At 45.4% G+C, this 18,555-nt stretch overlaps 2 protein-coding genes across 3 annotated transcripts in view; both read left to right on the plus strand.

The window, feature by feature from the left end:
• The window catches only part of LOC310984842 (striatin-like), a 33,371-nt gene extending 30,670 nt beyond the window's left edge, over positions 1 to 2,701 (plus strand). Inside the window, exons 16-17 of one of the 2 annotated variants that reach the window (XM_083970172.1) lie at positions 821 to 907; positions 2,091 to 2,701. In XM_083970172.1, coding sequence (XP_083826298.1) covers positions 821 to 907; positions 2,091 to 2,260 — 257 coding nt within the window. In that variant the 3' untranslated portion in view covers positions 2,261 to 2,701. Of the gene's footprint in view, positions 1 to 820; positions 953 to 2,090 lie in introns of both variants that reach the window. The other variant, XM_083970173.1, reaches the window with a different exon arrangement.
• A 6,366-nt stretch (positions 2,702 to 9,067) lies between these two features.
• LOC310985247 (BTB/POZ domain-containing protein 3-like) lies at positions 9,068 to 17,088 on the plus strand. The gene is made up of 5 exons (XM_083970800.1): positions 9,068 to 9,199; positions 11,768 to 11,983; positions 12,085 to 12,175; positions 14,819 to 14,937; positions 16,003 to 17,088. Exons 2-5 carry the CDS (start codon positions 11,811 to 11,813, stop codon positions 17,033 to 17,035), a joined length of 1,416 nt encoding a protein of 471 aa, XP_083826926.1. The 5' UTR covers positions 9,068 to 9,199; positions 11,768 to 11,810; the 3' UTR covers positions 17,036 to 17,088.
• Positions 17,089 to 18,555: the final 1,467 nt, after the last annotated feature.

Consider the following 18,555-nt stretch of genomic DNA (forward strand, 5'->3'; position numbering starts at 1 on the left):
AGATCAGGCCCCCGAAATAAATCAGATACAAATCGGATATCGCCAATACGTCTGGAGTCTTAAACGACCGTATCTTTCCTGGCAATGCGCGTAGTGCATCATCAATGATAATATTAATTCACATGTCCACACGCTTCGCTGAACCTCTGTAGCCTGTGATTGACACGGGCTGACCTGGATGAACATGGCCAGCTCACTGTTACAGGAATTACAGTGCTTGATTTTCGTGGTGTCCGCGTGTCTGTTTTTTTTTCCCTCACTAGTTCTTGTTTTCATATACAGTAACATTCATTTATATGGACAGAGGACAAGTAAGGGAGTGTGAAAAAAAGAGTGTGCCAGAGAAACAACAGATTTCACATTTTCATACCGGCAAAAACTGTAATGAGACGAACAGAAATCAAGAGAGGAAAAACAATGTACACATGAGGCTTTGTCCCATCCTCACTACGTGAGTGATGGAGGATCGGACGGTGGCACAACCGCCAATCACTGTCAGTTGCTCATCTCACAACAGGTATACTACATTACAAATGTTGTTTATTTGGCCAGATTTTAATGACATGTTGTTCCTGGATCCACCAAACTGCTGGGATCAGAATAATCCTGATGTTCTGGAGTTTGATCCAGATTAAAATGTAAAACTGGAATAAATGATGTGATCTGATCACAGGATCCGTTTTTTAGTTTTGAAACAACAGATTTTCTAGATTTGATTCGATCCATGATCCATAATCTGATCAGATTACTGTTGAACAACAAGTCCCAGGTGTGTGAGTCGCTGTCTGATTGATGTCATCACTGCTCTGTGTGTGTGCAGGTAAGCTGATCCACTCCATGGTGGCTCACCTGGACTCCGTCACCTGTCTGGCTGTGGATCCCAACGGACTGTACCTCATGTCAGGAAGTAGGTGGTTCTTCTGCTTCTGATTGGTTCTCCAGGTGACATCAGGTGATCTAAGGGGTTAGCTAACTACACCTGTTTATGCACCAATGTATAAATAACTTTGTGAGGAGCCAAACAGTGAACTAGCCAAACAGTGAAGGAGCTAAACAGTGAACTAGCTAAACAGCGAGGTAGCTAAACAGTCAACTAGCTAAACATTGAGGTAGCTAAACAGTCAACTAGCTTAACAGCGAGGTAGCTAAACAGTGAACTAGCTAAACATTGAGGTAGCTAAACAGTCAACTAGCTTAACAGCGAGGTAGCTAAACAGTGAACTAGCTAAACATTGAGGTAGCTAAACAGTGAACTGGCTAATCGGTGAGGTAGCTGAATAATGAATGAACTAACTAAACATTGAGGTAGTTAAACAGTGAACTAGCTAAATATTGAGGTACCTAAACAGTGAACTAGCTTAACAGCGAGGTAGCTAAACAGTGAACTAGCGAAACATTGAGGTAGCTAAACAGTGAACTAGCTTAACAGCGAGGTAGCTAAACATTGAGCTAGCTAAACAGTCAACTAGCTAAACATTGAGGTAGCTAAACAGTCAACTAGCTAATCGGTGAGGTAGCTGAATAATGAACTAACTAAACTTTGAGGTAGCTGAACAGTGAACTAGCTAAATATTTAGGTAGCTAAACAGTGAATTAGCTTAACAGCGAGGTAGCTAAACAGTGAACTAGCTAAACATTGAGGTAGCTAAACAGTGAACTAGCTAAATATTGAGGTAGCTAAACATTGAGCTATCTAAACAGTCAACTAGCTAAACATTGAGGTAGCTAAACAGTGAACTAGCTAATCGGTGAGGTAGCTGAATAATGAACTAACTAAACTTTGAGGTAGCTGAACAGTGAACTAGCTAAATATTGGGGTAGCTAAACAGTGAACCAGCTAAACATTGAGGTAGCTAAACAGTGAACTAGCTAAACAGTCAACTAGCTAAACATTGAGGTAGCTAAACAGTGAACTAGCTAATCGGTGAGGTAGCTGAATAGTGAACTAGCTAAACATTGAAGTAGCTTAACAGCGAGGTAGCTAAACAGTGAACTAGCTAAATATTGAGGTAGCTAAAGAGTGAACTAGCTAAACAGTGAATTAGCTAATCGGTGAGGCAATAATAACCCCCCCCCTTCCCCCCCCCCAGGTCACGACTGCTCCATCCGCCTGTGGAACATGGAGACGAAGACGTGCATCCAGGAGTTCACCGCCCACAGGAAGAAGTCAGACGAGTCCATCCACGACGTGGCGTTCCACCCAACCAAGTGCTACATCGGCAGCGCCGGCGCCGACGCGCTCGCCAAGGTCTTCGTATGACCACCGCCGGGCGCCGGGCGAGCGTCGGAGGGGGCGGAGCTAGGAGGAGGTCACCACGACGACTCGTCACGCCACCGCCGCTGCCGTCTGGACTCGGGCTGGAACCGGGTCCTGAACGCAGCAGACGCACCTCCGGGTGAGAGGACGGACGGACGGACCATAGACTGTAAAAAGAATGGACGTAGCGTCCGTGACGTCACCCATTGGTTTTGGGGAGTCGTTTTTGTGACTCAAATATGGCGGCCTGAACAGCGCCATGTTGGATTGGCCGGCAGAGAACCCGCCCACTGGCCTCGAAGCAGCTGTCCACGGAGCTGCTCGGACCTGTCACTCAACGTTTCCGCGCCCTAATTGGCCAGAGTTTTAACCTAATAACAGTAAAACGGTAGAGTTAAAAAAAATTCACCCCCCTCAGAGTGTGTGCGGGGGTAGAAACTATCGATTGAGAAAAAAAATCGTTCTGACACCAGGCTTTTAACATGTTTATTGAGGATGTAAAGTCGGCTATTTTAACATGGGGGTCTATGGAGAAATGCTGCTTTCTGACACCAGCCCCCAGAGGAAGCCGAGGGGATTGCAGTTTTTTGAACGCGGAAGTGACTTCACTTCTCAGACCCACAACTGCCCCTTTGGTCACACGGCCAAGAAACGAGCTCCGCCTCCTCCGCCGCTGCAGCGTCGTCATGACAACGTGCCTTTTGGAGCTGGTTCTGTGTTGCAGTTTGTGCCTGAAGACGACAGACGACGGCGGTGGCGTGGAGTTGATTTGGTTTGGTTTGTGGAGGCGGAGCCTGTGACCCCGCCCCCCCCCTCAACCCCCCCCACAGGTCACACAATGTTGTCATGGTGACGAGGACGAGCAGCACACAGGAGGCGTCTGATTGGTCCAGATTCATCCTGCAGGAGGTCGACAAAGACTCAGAGTCCTGGACCAGGACCAGGACCTCCTCTTCCTCCTCTTCTTCTTCCTCCTCCTTCCTCTCCCTCCTCCTGTTTCTCCTTCCTCCTCCTCTTCCTCTCCCTCCTCCTTCCTCTCCCTCCTCCTGTTTCTCCTTCCTCCTCCTCTTCCTCCTCTCCCTCCTCTTCCTCCTCCTCCTTCTTCTCCTCCTCCTCCTCCTCCTCTTCTTCCTCTTTCCTCCTCCTCCTCCTTCCTCCTCCTCTTCCTCCTCCTCCTCCCTCTTCCTCCTCCTCCTCCTCTTCCTCCTCCTTCCTCCTCCTCCTCTTCTTCTTCCTCCTCCTCCTCCTCCTCTTCCTGTTCCTCCTCTTCTTCTTCCTCCTCCTCCTCCTCCTGTTTCTCCATCCTCCTCCTCCTCCTCCTTCCTCCTCTTCCTTCCTCCTCCTCTTCCTCCTCCTCCTTCTTCTCCTCCTCCTCCTCCTTCCTCTCCCTCCTCCTCCTCTTCCTCCTCCTCTTCTTCCTCTTTCCTCCTCCTCCTCTCCCTCCTCTTCCTCCTCCTCCTCCTTCTTCCTCCTCCTCTTCCTCCTCCTCCTTCTTCCTCTTCCTCCTCCTTCCTCCTCCTCCTCTTTCTCCTCCTTCTTCTTCCTCCTCCTCCTCTTCTTCTTCCTCCTCCTCTCCTTTCTCTTCCTTCTCCTCCTCCTCTTCTTCCTCTTCTTCTTCCTCCTCATCCTCCTCCTCCCCCCCCCCTCAGCCAGGTGAGATTAGAGCAGACTTTCTCCTGCAGCTTCTCCTCAGACTCACCTGTGAGGTAAAGGAGATGAAGCTTCAGACATTATGGGATGTTCGGCCCGTTGCGGTTTTCAGATTCACTTGTTCTGGTCGTCGTGGCAACGAGCCACTTCCTGCTGATGTTGATGAGCTCGTTCTCTTGTACAATAACTAACTCAGAGCTCCTGTAATTATCTGTCTGATGCTTTTATAAACACTGTTTGGTGACACACGTAGATCAGTTTCTAACGGCTTTTACTCTGTTTTACTTGAACATTTACTTTTTATTTTTTATTTTCTCTCTCTGGGCGTAGTGGGAGCACTGCAACACTTTGATTTCTGCTTTTTGCCAAACGATCGTCTCCAAACAGCTGCACTGTTTTGTTTTAGCGTCCAAACAACAGTTAACACACACCCTGTTAATATGAATGAAAGGATTTAAAAGATTAATTTAATTTTAATTCTCCTGATATTCAGTTTATTCTTGAAACACTTGTGTGTGTGTGTGTGTGTGTGTGTGTGTGTGTGTGTGTGTGTGTGTGTGTGTGTGTGTGTGTGTGTGTGTGTGTGTGTGTGTGTGTGTGTGTGTGTGTGTGTGTGTGTGTGTGAGTGTGATCTGTACAGCGTTTAGATATTAAATCTATTTATGAAGCAGGTGTAAAGGGAAATCAGTAGGGTCTGTCCCGATTATCATATTTTGATAAACGAAGCTTCACGGACATAAAATCGATCAAAATCGAAGCTTCGACGGCTGGGGGGGGGGCACGATCGTAGCGGAAATAATGAAAGTAATGGCAAACAAACACTGCATATCTCCAAAATCAGCCAGGATGCCAAGTAGTACTCATTTTAATGTAACAATTACCGATGAGAACCGGTGTCAAAAAGGAAAAAAGGAAGAAAAAAAAACGTGTCCAGGCTAAGCCCCGCCCACACTGAGCATCTCCACAGGTTTCAGCTTTATACACTTGAGTCGGCAACCAAGGCAACACCCATAAAAACGTCACTTCTGGTAAGAGCCATGGGGGAAAGCGCGGATCATTGACCAAGTACTGTATTTTAAAATCTACGGACAACACATTATAATACAGTCTCCAGTAGTAAGCTTTCATCACTTCCTGTTCCCTCGTCTAAAAGTCTTTTTGGTAAAACTCCTCAGATCAGGTCCGTGGTGAACAAAAACTTCAGGTTTAGTTGTAGGACATAAAACAGGTCAGTGAATACCCTACTGGTGAATGTTGAAGCTTTGACGTGTTGTTAAAGGGACAACGAGGAGTTTCTATTCGGTTATAAAAATGTCTCACGTTAATGTGGATGAATCTCCGCTACTCACACTTGTTAATGGCTCCATTTTCGCTAAATATATCGATCTGTCTCTATCGTTATTTTGTTATTATTAGTGGTGGCGGAAATGCTGGTCGAGCCGACCAGCGTTTCCTTCATGGCGAGTTATGAGAATAACGCCGCAGAATCGCCGTTTATGGTCGGAACTACGATGGTATGTGAACCTCTTTGAACCTCTGACTTTAATTTTTGATGAATGAAAACATGAGTCCGTCTTGCGCCGGGTCAAAGAAATGTACGGTGCGCGCGGAGGCTCATAAATGTAGTGTGAAAACGCTTCGCTTTTCCAAAACTCCTCGTTGTCCCTTTAACAAGTTGCTCCATACGACTACAAACCCTGTGGGGGACATTGAAGGGATAGTTCAACATTTTATCAAATTTGCCCATTGCCATAACCCCTATAGTCATAGCAGTAGGTTTGTTACCTTTAATTGTCGTTGCAAGCTATTTTTAGAACGGCGGAGCAGAGCCGTGAGCTGCACAGAGCTACGCTACGGAGGCTCATTATGGGATTTCTTGGTTTCCCTCATCAAACTCATCAAATACACAATCCAACAACTCCACAACGCTCTGGTGGACAAGTTGTGACCTGCACATTCACCACGCTATGAGATAATAACACAACGTTACCACACAGAGTTGTTTTAGAGGGAAATACAGAGACTGCTTGATGAAAAACTGTCCCTGAAGGCAACGTGCATCAGCGGTTTTGCATGAATTTACCTCTACAACAACTCTGTCTGGTAACGTTGTGTTATTATCTCATAGCGTGGTGAATGTGCAGGTCACAACTTGTCCACCAGAGCGTTGTGGAGTTGTTGGATTGTGTATTTGATGAGTTTGATGAGGGAAACCAAGAAATCCCATGAGCCTCCGTAGCGTAGCTCTGAGGAGCTCACGGCTCTGCTCCGCCGTTCTAAAAATAGCTTGCACCGACAATTAAAGGTAATGAACCTACTGCTATGATTATGGCAATGGGCCAATTTGACAAAATGTTGAACTATCCCTTTAAACACCACCTCCCCAACAGACCAGAGTGTCTTATGGAGGTTATCTGATGTTATTTATGGCTCTTCAACCAGTCAAAACAGCCCCATTTCCCCATTTAATTAGACAATGTTTTTAACATAAAGCAGCTGAAACCAGTGGAAAGCTTAGTGGTGGTGACGTCATCATCAGTCATGTGACCGTGTAGTCGTCCGTTAAAGCCTAACCTTAGCTTTTTACTCCTGGACGTCGCATTAAGCTCCAGATACGGTAGAAAAGGAGTTCATATGTGAAGATTATCTCACTGAACTAAGCTGGTGTTTTAGTCGCAGAGCTGATTTTATGACTTCTTCCAGAACACATTCACTTTCTTTACTGGAACCAGCGCCGTGACGAACTTAAGGGTTTTGACGTCGCCCCTGGCAACACAACTCTGTTTATTTTAGTCTCCATCACAAATCAGACCAAAGTGATCGATCACGAGCTCAACTCAGCCTCAGTTTCACCGTTAATCGATCAATAATCTAATTAATCTATTAATCTAAAATCTGATCGACCCTCGAACGCGACCAACGCTTTGGTTGCCATGGTTACAGAAACAAACACACGGACAGTCTCGGTCGTCATGGTTACTGTAATGGGTTAAATATTGAGTAGAACAACTCCCTCGACACTACGCGGTGTCCGTTGCCAAGGTTACACACTAACACCGTCGTTGCACTTTTCTCTTTGCCATCACTACTGCCATCGGTCGTTGCCTATAGCAACAGATTCATTTAATCCAAATAAAACCAGTTTACAGATGTTGTGACGTCACTGTCTGTCGCCACGGAAACAACAGTAACGCGTGGCGTCGGCGGTCGGTCAAACGACGTCGTCAGCGGCCAAAAACAACTGAACCTTCACAGTGTAAATTATTATTATTATTATTATTATCATTATTATTATTATTATTGTCCTCTGATGTGTACAGTGAAATGTTACAGAGATTATAGAAGCACCAGGCTGTACATGTACATACAGTACATACAGTACATGAAGTACATACAGTACATGAAGTACACGCAGCTGTTGTTTTCTTTTTTCATGTTGTTTTTATTTTTCAATGGGAGAGTGACAGATTTATCAGTAACAATAAAGGAATATGTTGTATATCATGACGGACTGTGTGTGTGCTTTTATCAACAACACAACAGACTCTTATACTATTATATTATATTAATATAACATGATGCCACTGAGGGACATTACAGTACATTCTACAGTTCTGGTTAAAGTACATGTGTAAAGAAGAAGTCTAATAGTAACACGTGTATTAATTCAGAACATGAACGTTCAGAGTCTCATGTAGGAAATCTGTTAAGAAAAGTCATAGCACACCGATCCTCATCAAGACGCACGTTTTGATATACAGTGGGTACGGAAAGTATTCAGACCCCTTTAAATTTTTCACTCTTTGTTTCATTGCAGCCATTTGCTAAAATCAAAAAAGTTCATTATTTCATTTATTTCTCATTAATGTACACTCAGCACCCCATCTTGACAGAAAAAAACAGAAATGTAGAATTTTTTGCAAATTTATTAAAAAAGAAAAACTGAAATATCACATGGTCATAAGTATTCAGACCCTTTGCTGTGACACTCATATTTAACTCGCATGCTGTCCGTTTCTTCTGATCCTCCTTGAGATGGTTCTACTCCTTCATTGGAGGTTACAAAAGAATTTCTGCAGCACTCAAGGTTCCTAAGAGCACAGTGGCCTCCATAATCCTTAAATGGAAGAAGTTTGGGACGACCAGAACTCTTCCTAGCCCTGGCCGTCCAGCCAAACTGAGCAATCGTGGGAGAAGAGCCTTGGTGAGAGAGGTAAAGAAGAAGCCAAAGATCACTGTGGCTGAGCTCCAGAGATGCAGTGGGGAGATGGGAGAAAGTTCCACAAAGTCAACTATCACTGCAGCCCTTTGTATTGGGCAGGTGATGAGCAGTGCCTGGTTTTCTCCACACATACCGCTTAGAATTAATGCCAAAAGTTCAATCTTCGTCTCATCAGACCAGAGAATCCTATTTCTCATAGTCTGGGAGTCCTTCATGTGTTTTTTGGCAAACTCTATGCAGGCTTTCATATGTCTTGCACTGAGGAGAGGCTTCCGTCGGGCCACTCTGCCATACAGCCCCGACTGGTGGAGGGCTGCAGTGATAGTTGACTTTGTGGAACTTTCTCCCAACCTTTATGACTAGTTTTATTATGATCTCTGCCCCTCAAAACATGGGTCTAAACACCTTATTTGTTCAGTTATCTGAAATATTGGCTGAGATATAGTGAAATTAGGTTTTTTCGATAATGGCGGCACTGATAAGCATAAAAATGATACATGGGACATTCTGACAACTTTTTAACTTAGCTCATCATTTTCTACACATTTTTTCCAATCTAAAAACACTGGTTAGAATTATATTTCCGGGGGGTGCATGATACCCCCCCTCTTCCTACTGAACTAGTATGGTTGAGACGGTACTGTGGTAAAAATGCACCTCATGTTTATGACCTGATTGTGGAAAAAATAAATAAATAATAAATTATATTCATCAATAATAACTTAGTATACAAACAAATTAAACAGCATATGAAAAATCACTTTTTCAGTGCATGGTTTTATATAATATCTGTTCAAAAATGGAAAAGCAAAAAGTGTCTGAACCGTGCTCCATCTACCCTACTGGTGAACCAGGGTGCAGTTCCGCCTGCGTCCTGCGGTGGCGCCGCTCTCCGCTGAGCGCTGCTCCGCTGCCGCTGTGAACCAGTAGAAGAAGCAGCAGAAGGAGCTGCTAGCTGCTGTAAACAAAGCGGAGCTGCGGACTGTGGATGAGCAGAGAGACGCTGCACGGGGACACCGGGACACCTGGGCACGAGGACACACACCTGGACATGAGGACACACACCTGAGGTAGGAGGACACACCTGCGTTACCTAGCAACCAGCGGCGGCAGCGGCAGGAAAACGAGCTGCAACTCAGGCAGCTAACCAGCTAGCATCAACATGCTAACTCAACGTCCAGAGAGAGAGAGAGAGATGACAACACCCCGGGACTCGAACAGGGTCCGCTGGTTAACTCTGTGTTGTGTGTCCGTGTGGCTCAGTGTGGAGGCGGTTTAATGTTGTAATGGTATTTAAACAACACTGACAGTGGTAATGTAGCGTAGCTCGGCTATGCTAACGTTAGCTCGGCCGCAGCTGGAGCTCTGTGTCCCTCAGCTTCACCTCACAGATTCACTAAACTAAACTCACATTATTTACATTTTAAAGACATAAAAAGATGGATCCACGTGTCTTTTAAATATAAACCACACAAAAAGCTATAGAAATAGTTTAAAATGTTTTCTTTAACGGGTTGCTGAGTAGGTGACAGCTTAATGTGTGTAACTGTTACCTGTTGACCAGAGTCACTTTATCATTGAATTTAAAACAACAAAAAATTGTAATTAACCTAATTTTTGTCAATATGATAATATTCGTGACTACTTTAGCCAAAACAAAATAAAAATTTAGTTTAGTTTAATAAGTTTATTTGTATCAGGGACAATGTACAAAATAACATTAGTCTCGAAATGAGAAGAGATGCCTTGTAGCGGATTTAGCTTATTAGCTACTTTCCATCCGTAGTCCCTGGGCAGGTGAATAATATATTAATTATTTATGAAATAGTAATATTGTATCATGTTCAACCCTGTAACAACATAACAATTCCCCCGTTTTAAAAAATAATGGTTCAGTTCAATATCACTCGAGTCTTTAGAAGAACAAACTGTAAAGAGAAGAAAGTGTTAAAACATCTTTTCTTACAGATATTTCATAGTTTTATTGTGAGATCATCACATTGTCAAGCTCAACCTCTCAACTCCATGATATATATATATTTCTTTATTTCTTCCAGTCGAGGTCATTTCATGACTTTTCTCAATAAACAAACCAAAACACAACATGTTCTTATTCCTGGTTGGAAAGGAGCAGAGAGAACATAAATACATCTTATATTTCCTGCCCCTCACTCAATACATAATTATTCTGAATAATCAGTCACTGACAATAGAAACATAACAGAGACATAACAAACAGACAAAGTTCCAATCTGACCTTTCTGCATTAATGAAAAGAGTTTGTGAGTCATTAATTACTTTTGATTCCTGTTTCTTTGAGCGTTTTCTTGAATTGGAACATTTGTACAGGTCTACAGAGATGCACATCTGTTTTAATGTTCCTCCTAAACTATGTTATTAAAGGATAATTACCGTTTTTTACAACCTGGACCTTATTTCTAGCATAAAATCCGATCATTTCCTCCCCCAGATAACTTTGGTGTCATTACAAGTGGTTGTGATGAAATGAGCTCCAGCCGAGAGGCGCGTATATCTGTATAATGGAGTCTACAGGGCAGCAGAATGCAGCCTCTAAATAACACATTATCTGCAGAGAAACTCCTTCATTTCACCAATATTTAGTTCTGATAGGCTAGTGCTATTCCCCTCTGAGTCCGGGGTTAGCTGTTATCAACATCCGGGGTCTGTAGGTTGACCTACTGACCTCTGACCTGGATGATGTCATCTCTGAGCGCCGCCCGGCTCATTCTGATAATAATCATTCCACTTCAGCATTCAGGTCCATTTTTATCTCAACTAGCCGGAGCTTTAGTGAGATGACATCATCCAGGTCAGAGGTCAGTAGGTCAACCTACAGACCCCGGATGTTGATAACAGCTAACCCCGGACTCAGAGGGGAATAGCACTAGCCTATCAGAACTAAATATTGGTGAAATGAAGGAGTTTCACAGCAGATAATGTGTTATTTAGAGGCTGCATTCTGCTGCCCTGTAGACTCCATTATACGGATATACGCGGCTCTCGGCTGGAGCTCATTTCATCTGAACGACTTGTAATGACACCAAAGTTATCTGAGTGAATACATTATCGTGTTTTATGATAGAAATTAGGGCTGACCCAAAAAAATCGAAGCTTCGAAGCTTTGTTCGTTGCCATGGTAATCGATCTTTAAGTCCGTGAACGATTGTTTTTTTTTCCTTCCTTTTTTCCTTTTTGACGTCCGGTTCTCATCGGCTATTGTTACATTAAAATGAGTAGGCGACTTGGCATCCTGATTTTGGAGATATGCAGTGTTTGTTTGCCATTACTTTCATTATTTCGATCGCGCGCACCCCCGGCCATCGAAGCTTCGATTAAAATCGGTTTTATATCCGCGAAGCTTCGATTATCAAAATATGATAATCGGGTCAGCCCTACAAAACAGACAAAGTTTCAATCTGACATTTCTGCATTAATGAAAAGAGTTTGTGAGTCATTAATTACTTTTGTCGTAAGTTTTGATTGGTGTTTCTTTTAGCGTTTTCTTGAATTGGAACATTTGTACAGGTCTACAGAGATGCACATCTGTTTTAATGTTCCTCCTAATGTTAACACCTGTCCAACCAGCTGCTCTGACCTCTGACCTCTGACCCCTGCAGCCCTCCCCAGCCATGAGCCGGTCCTCAGTCTGACCTGGAGATAATGGCTGCAGAGCTGTTCCCCACCACGAAGCTGGCCCCCCCCTCAGCGAGCAGCCCCTCCTCCATCCAGCACTTCCACAACCAGCAGCAGAACCTGACCAACAACAACACCGCCGCCGCCGCCGCGCACAGCTGCTGCAACTGGCAGGGCCTGTACCCGACCATCAGAGAGAGGTGAGAGGAGCAGGAGGAGCAGGAGGAGGCAGCCGGCCAATCACAGCCTCAGGAGGAGCTGTCACTGATGATGTCATCACTCTGTGTCTGTGTGTGTGTAGAAACTCAGTCATGTTCAACAATGAGATGATGGCAGACGTTCACTTCGTGGTCGGTCCACCTGGAGGAACGCAGAGAGTCCCCGGACACAAGGTGAGGAGGCACAGCTGGATGTTATATATACACACCTGTAACAGCTGAGCTCAGCATAGATACAGTATATACACGTAGATACTGCATTCGGGCTTGTCAGGCGCAACAATGCGGCGGCCATATTGGGCAGGGCTGTGGTGGTTGTATAGACGGGTTTCTGTGCAACGTCATCGCAGATGTGCGCGCGCAGTCAGGGGGCAGAAAGCGGGACATTGCTCATTATTTACAAGCAGAAAACGAAAAGGACAAGGAGTTGTTGTGCTGTTAACTGCACAAACCGGCAAAAGGATGGATGGAAATTGTATAATAAACCGAGGGGATCTCATCCGTTTGCCAAAAAAAGAAGGGTCCCGAAGGTCCTAAAGGCGGCGAGAGTCTGTGCAGCACTGGTGTCATAAAACAAAAAATAATATAAATTTTAAAAAATGTTAACGTTTTGCACATTGTGACATATATATGCACGCAAATTGTTTGTGTACACACTGGGCTTCTCAATGAGATAACTGCAAATGTCGAGCCATGATAGCTGGCCATTTGGACATATCTGAAATCCATTAAAGGAGACATATTATGCTTATTTTACTGCTTTTTGCTTCCCATTGTTACAATTTTGAACACCTATAGAGTATTTCTGCATAATTTTTAGCTCCAAAAACTATTTAGTCGTATCGTATGGATATAAAAAAAAATCCCAATTTCAGCCGCTATGCGGCCACTCCGGGAAACGCTTCGTTCTGGCAAACATGTGTTCCTATACAAAATAAAACATCTAACGGTAAAGTGATATTGTACTGTTAATGTGGCACCCTGGATGTTTTAGTGGTATTATTTATGTTATTAACTGGGCCACCCCCCTTAATTTTTCTGATTACTCTTATTGCTTGTGTAGACACACCTGATTTCAGACTGAACTAGAGTAGTTGCTTATTTACGACAATAGATGGCAGTAGCAACCCGGTAGAGTGACGGTTGTAGGTAACAGATGTGCTCGGATTCACGCCAGATCGGCTCGGGAGGGAGTGCTGTTGTAGGCCTACTGTATATCAGCACGGGTGTGATTCGGTCGTAGGTACGAGGCCGCAGGCTGTAGCCATGGATGAAGATATTGATATAATACATAGCTGTAGCTTGGAAAGTACTTTGAGAAGACACGGAAGTGTCTGTACCAGGGGGAGTTTGTCTGTGTCTGTGTGTGTTTGTGCAGGTTCCCGAGCCGATCTCGCAGCCTGAGCACACCCGGTAACCGGCTTGTCCCGTTGTCATGGCGACCACTGTTGTCCAGAGGACGTCCGGTCAAAGTCGCTACAGTTTAACAGGCTACTCGTTACAACTTCACCAGTGTGTTTATCTGCCTGTGTTGTATTAACAGGTTGCATCAAAATAAATAAACCCCATCACACGTGAAACAACAGCAATTTATGTTTATCAGAAAACGTTTTATGGCCACTTGTTAGTGCTAATGATGGGTCGCTAACTTGGTAGCTTAACGTCCGTCAGTTAGACATACATTCCATAACGTTAATATCAGGGTAACGTATATTAACAGATCTGTATATGTATATTATCACTTACTGCTTGTGGCTCCGAGCCTCCGTTGACGCCTTTAATTGACGGGACAGATCCATGTTTCAGAATCAGCTGTTTCGCAAACCCGGCGTCATACTGACCCTTGTTGAGAAAGCTGTCAGCGCTGAAGTGACGATCACAAACCACGACATTTGGCTGAGGTCGTTGGTCAACAAAAACAAATCCTTCCCAGAGCTTTCTACTTTCGTTGTCTTTGGGCAAGGAAAACAGCTGTGAATGTCCTTCACAACCCAAAAAACAATAACGGACTGTTCGGCGAGACATCCTTTTTCTTTTTTCAAAATTTCTTTGAAGAAGCAGGGAGAGATGCCGGCTGGGGGCGGGCGTCGTGGGTTTGTTTTGGTCAGAACCTGGTCAGAACCCTGGCAGTTCGGACATTAGTCCTGATTGGACGGTAAAACCTTACGTCAGGTTTTGCACAAATCTCGCGGAGATATCGTTACCAAGGATACAGGGAGACTGAAGAGCAGGTGAAATCTCGTTGGGGGATTACAGCAGGACCCCTACAGCTCATGTTGTGCAACTTCACAGAGGTTCAGCATTGACATATGGCATTATAACATTGTACACATGATCTGAAATAGGGAACAGCATAATATGTCTCCTTTAACTGTTAGTCACTGGGGAATATTATAGCTATGGGTCTGGTAAAAACGAAACGTATTAACCAGCGCTTACAATTAATAAACAAGTCTGGCGGCCGCGACTCTCTCTCTCCTTCCTCCTCGCACACACGGGCAGATGGGCAGGTCGCGTTGTGACGGTAACATGCTAATGCTAGCTAATTGCTAACAATACGGCATCTACATTGATATCAGTTCACTCCGAGCAGTCTTTTGCCCCCTGGTTGACTGATGCAGTAAGTAGACACGGCTTTGCCCCGCCCAAGATGGCCGCCACGTTGACCCATCGTTCTATGTGAGGTCAGAGCATGACATCACAACCAGACTGGAGGAGTCACATGACCAGGTTTTCTTCTTTCTTTTCCTTTTCGCTCTCACCCCCCACCCCTCCATCTCTTCTCTCTCTCTCTGTTTTTCTCTATCCTCCCCCCAGTACGTCCTGGCCGTCGGCAGCTCCGTGTTCCACGCCATGTTCTACGGGGAACTGGCCGAGGACCAGGAGGAGATCCGGATCCCCGACGTGGAGCCTCCGTCGTTCCTCGCCATGTTGAAGTAGGTTCAGACTCTGACTCTGGTTCTGGTTCTAAGGCTGTCTTTACACTACAGGCCTTGATGCCCAATTCCGATTTGTTGCCTATATCCGATTTTTTTGACGGTCTATTTACATGTTCTATCAGAAGTGACCCATATCTGATAATCGGCATTTACACCTGCTGTGCCTGCATGAAACAACCCGCTGGAAATAAACGTGTGATTTTTTCTTTTTTAATAGGCTACAGGAGATTGTCACGTTATGATTCCATAATAATTTTAAACGAAGGTGAGTCTGGTGCTCAGAGTTTATATCCAACACGTCACTTACAAAGTGAACGTTACAAAATAAAGTTAGTGAAGTGGCTGCGTGGAGCGGAGCTGCTGTGAGATGAGCAGCTGACAGTAACAGTAACGTTGTGCCACCGTTCGATCCTCCATCGCTCACGTAGTGAGGACGGGACAGCCTCACACATTTGTGTACATTGTTTTTCCTATCTTGATTTCTTATCGGCTCAGTTCAAAATCTGGTGTTTATCTCGCGGGCTCTCTTTTTTTCACACTCCCTCGCTTGCCCTCGTATCGATCCGCATAGAAATGAATGTTACTGTAGGCCTATAAGAAGTAGTGAGGGATGGAAAAAACAGACGCGCGGACACCACAAAAATGAAACACTGTAATGCCTGTGACAGTGACGACAGCTGGCCACGGTAGTCCAGGTCAGCCAAACGTGTCAATCACAGGCTACAGAGGTTCAGTGAGACGCGTGAGCACGTGAATTGATATTGTCATTGATGACGTATGACACGCATTGCCAGGAGAGATCCGATCTGTCTGTTTAGACTGCAGAGGCATTGGCAGAGATCCGATTTGTATCTGATTTATTTACACATATAACGGGGGCCTGAATCTGATCTGACAATATCCGATTTGTCCAGTTTACACGTTCATGTTACAGATCCGATCTGAGCCACTTGAGAGGAAAAAAATCGGAATTGGGCCACTTGAACCGTGCAGTGTAAAGACAGCCTAAGGTCCCTCAGCTGACCCCCCCCCCCCCTCCTCTCTCTCTCTCTCCGTCCTCAGGTACATCTACTGCGATGAGATCGACCTGTGCGCCGACACGGTGCTCGCCACGCTCTACGCCGCCAAGAAGTACATCGTGCCCCACCTGGCGCGCGCCTGCGTGAGCTTCCTGGAGACGAGCCTGAGCGCCAAGAACGCCTGCGTGCTGCTGTCCCAGAGCTGCCTGTTCGAGGAGCCCGACCTGACGCAGCGCTGCTGGGAGGTGATCGACGCGCAGGCCGAGCTGGCGCTGCGCTCCGAGGGCTTCTGCGACATCGACGCGCAGACGCTGGAGAGCATCCTGCGGCGCGAGACGCTCAACGCCAAGGAGATGGTGGTGTTCGAGGCGGCGCTGAGCTGGGCCGAGGCCGAGTGCCAGCGCCGCGAGCTGCGCCCCAGCATCGAGAACAAGCGGCTGGCGCTGGGCAAGGCCATCTACCTGATCCGCGTGCCGACGATGCAGCTGGAGGACTTCGCCAACGGGGCGGCGCAGTCCGGCGTGCTCACGCTCACCGAGACCAACGACATCTTCCTGTGGTACACGGCCGCCAACAAGCCGGAGCTGCTGTTCTGCACGAAGCCGCGTAAAGGCCTGTCGCCGCAGCGCTGCCACCGCTTCCAGTCCTGCGCCTACCGCAGCAACCAGTGGCGTTACCGCGGCCGCTGCGACAGCATCCAGTTCGCCGTGGACAAGCGCGTCTTCATCGCCGGCTTCGGCCTCTACGGCTCCAGCTGCGGCTCGGCCGAGTACAGCGCCAAGATCGAGCTGAAGCGGCAGGGCGTCGCCATGGCGCAGCGCATCATCAAGTACTTCTCCGACGGGTCGAGCAGCACCTTCCCCGTCTGGTTCGAGTACCCGGTGCAGATCGAGCCCGACACCTTCTACACGGCCAGCGTGGTGCTGGACGGCAACGAGCTCAGCTACTTCGGCCAGGAGGGGATGACCGAGGTGCAGTGCGGGAAGGTCACCTTCCAGTTCCAGTGCTCGTCCGACAGCACCAACGGCACCGGCGTGCAGGGCGGCCAGATCCCCGAGCTCATCTTCTACGCCTGACGGGCTTTTATTCTGAAAGGACCAAGACCGGCTTTTATTCTGAAAGGACCAAGACCTGCTTTTATTCTGAAAGGACCAAGACCGGTTCTCAGGACGGAGAGCAGCGCCGCGTCGGGTGATGATGTCATACGTCTTCACCTCATGATGTAATAACATTCTTGAACGCAATATTTGCCGCAGATGTGCCGCATTTTGTTATAAATTGTTACATAAAGCACCAAATTATTACAAATTGCAGTTGTGTTGCACTTTATTTTATGGAAAAAAATTAATAATTCAGTGCATTATGATACAATTTATTATTAATTATAAAAATGTTTCCATAAAAGAAAGTGCAACAACTGCATTTTGTAATAATTTGGTGCTTTCTGTTAGCCTGATGCATCAGCCGCTTATTTCATTACATTTCATATAGCGTCTGAACACGAGCCATAGGGATTCGTTTGCTTCCGGGAGGCGGTTGCTTACATTTGCTTCAACTAATCGCTGCTGCTTGGTGGTCACGTGTGCTATACACCGGTTAAGCTCATAGGTTAATCTTGAGCGCTTGAGTTCAACGTCATCGCCTTCACTTACCCGTCTGTTCACTGATTGGTCCGTCCGCTCTGGCGGACGGAGCAAACCGAAACGCATTGCTAGTTCCCTGACTACATGGTTGAGGCAAATTAAATTTGCCGGAACCAGTAGGCGGCGCTAGCCTGGCTAGCTTTATGTAACAATTTATAACAAAATGCGGCACATTTGCGGCAAATATTGCGCAATCAATATTTCATTATTATTAATATTTGCTGCAAATGTGCCGCATTTGTTATAAATTGTTACATAAAGCACCAAATTATTACAAAATGCAGTTGTTGCACTTTCTTTTATGGAAAAAATGTAATGATTCAGTGCATTATGTAACAATTGATAACAAAATGCGGCACATTTACGGCAAATATTGTGTTCAAGAATGTTATTACAATATGTGTCGTATTATTACATCATGAGGTGAAGACGTATGACATCATCACCTACGAGGAGAGAGAGTCACGTGTGTGTGTGTGTGGCCGGCCCAAAGCAAAAGGACAGACGTCTGCCTCTACATGGAGGCATTTAGAGCTGCAACTAACGATTATTTTCATCATCGATTAATCTGTCGATCATTTAAACGATTAATCTATTAGTTGTTTGGTCAATAAAATGTTAAAAACATCAATCAGTGTTTCCCAAACCACCAGACGACGTCCTCAAATGTCTTGTTTTGTCCACAAACCAAAGAGAGACTCAGTTTATCGTCATAAAGGAACAAAGAAACCAGAAATATTCACATTGAAGAAGCTGGAATCAGAGAATCTGGACTTTTTTTTTCTTTAAAAAAAACTATAAAACTAAATTTTGCCTCTAAAATTTGAGATTTGCAGTGCAGGTAAATTGTTCAACTTCTTGTGCCTGATGTGCAACCAGTAAATTTACCTTCTTCTCTTTTTTTCACACTGGTGAAACATGGAAGAGAATAGAACAATAATCGATTCTTAAAT

Source organism: Trachurus trachurus (genome assembly GCF_905171665.1).
Source record: "Trachurus trachurus genome assembly, chromosome: 1".
NCBI lineage: Eukaryota > Metazoa > Chordata > Actinopteri > Carangiformes > Carangidae > Trachurus > Trachurus trachurus.

Excerpts from the sequence above, each read along its gene's own strand:
- LOC310985247 (XM_083970800.1), top strand. The coding sequence starts at position 11,811 with ATGGCTGCAGAGCTGTTCCCCACCACGAAGCTGGCCCCCCCCTCAGCG. Across the intron at positions 11,984-12,084 it reads TACCCGACCATCAGAGAGAG|AAACTCAGTCATGTTCAACA; the intron begins GTGAGAGGAGCA and ends GTGTGTGTGTAG. Across the intron at positions 14,938-16,002 it reads TCGTTCCTCGCCATGTTGAA|GTACATCTACTGCGATGAGA; the intron begins GTAGGTTCAGAC and ends CTCCGTCCTCAG.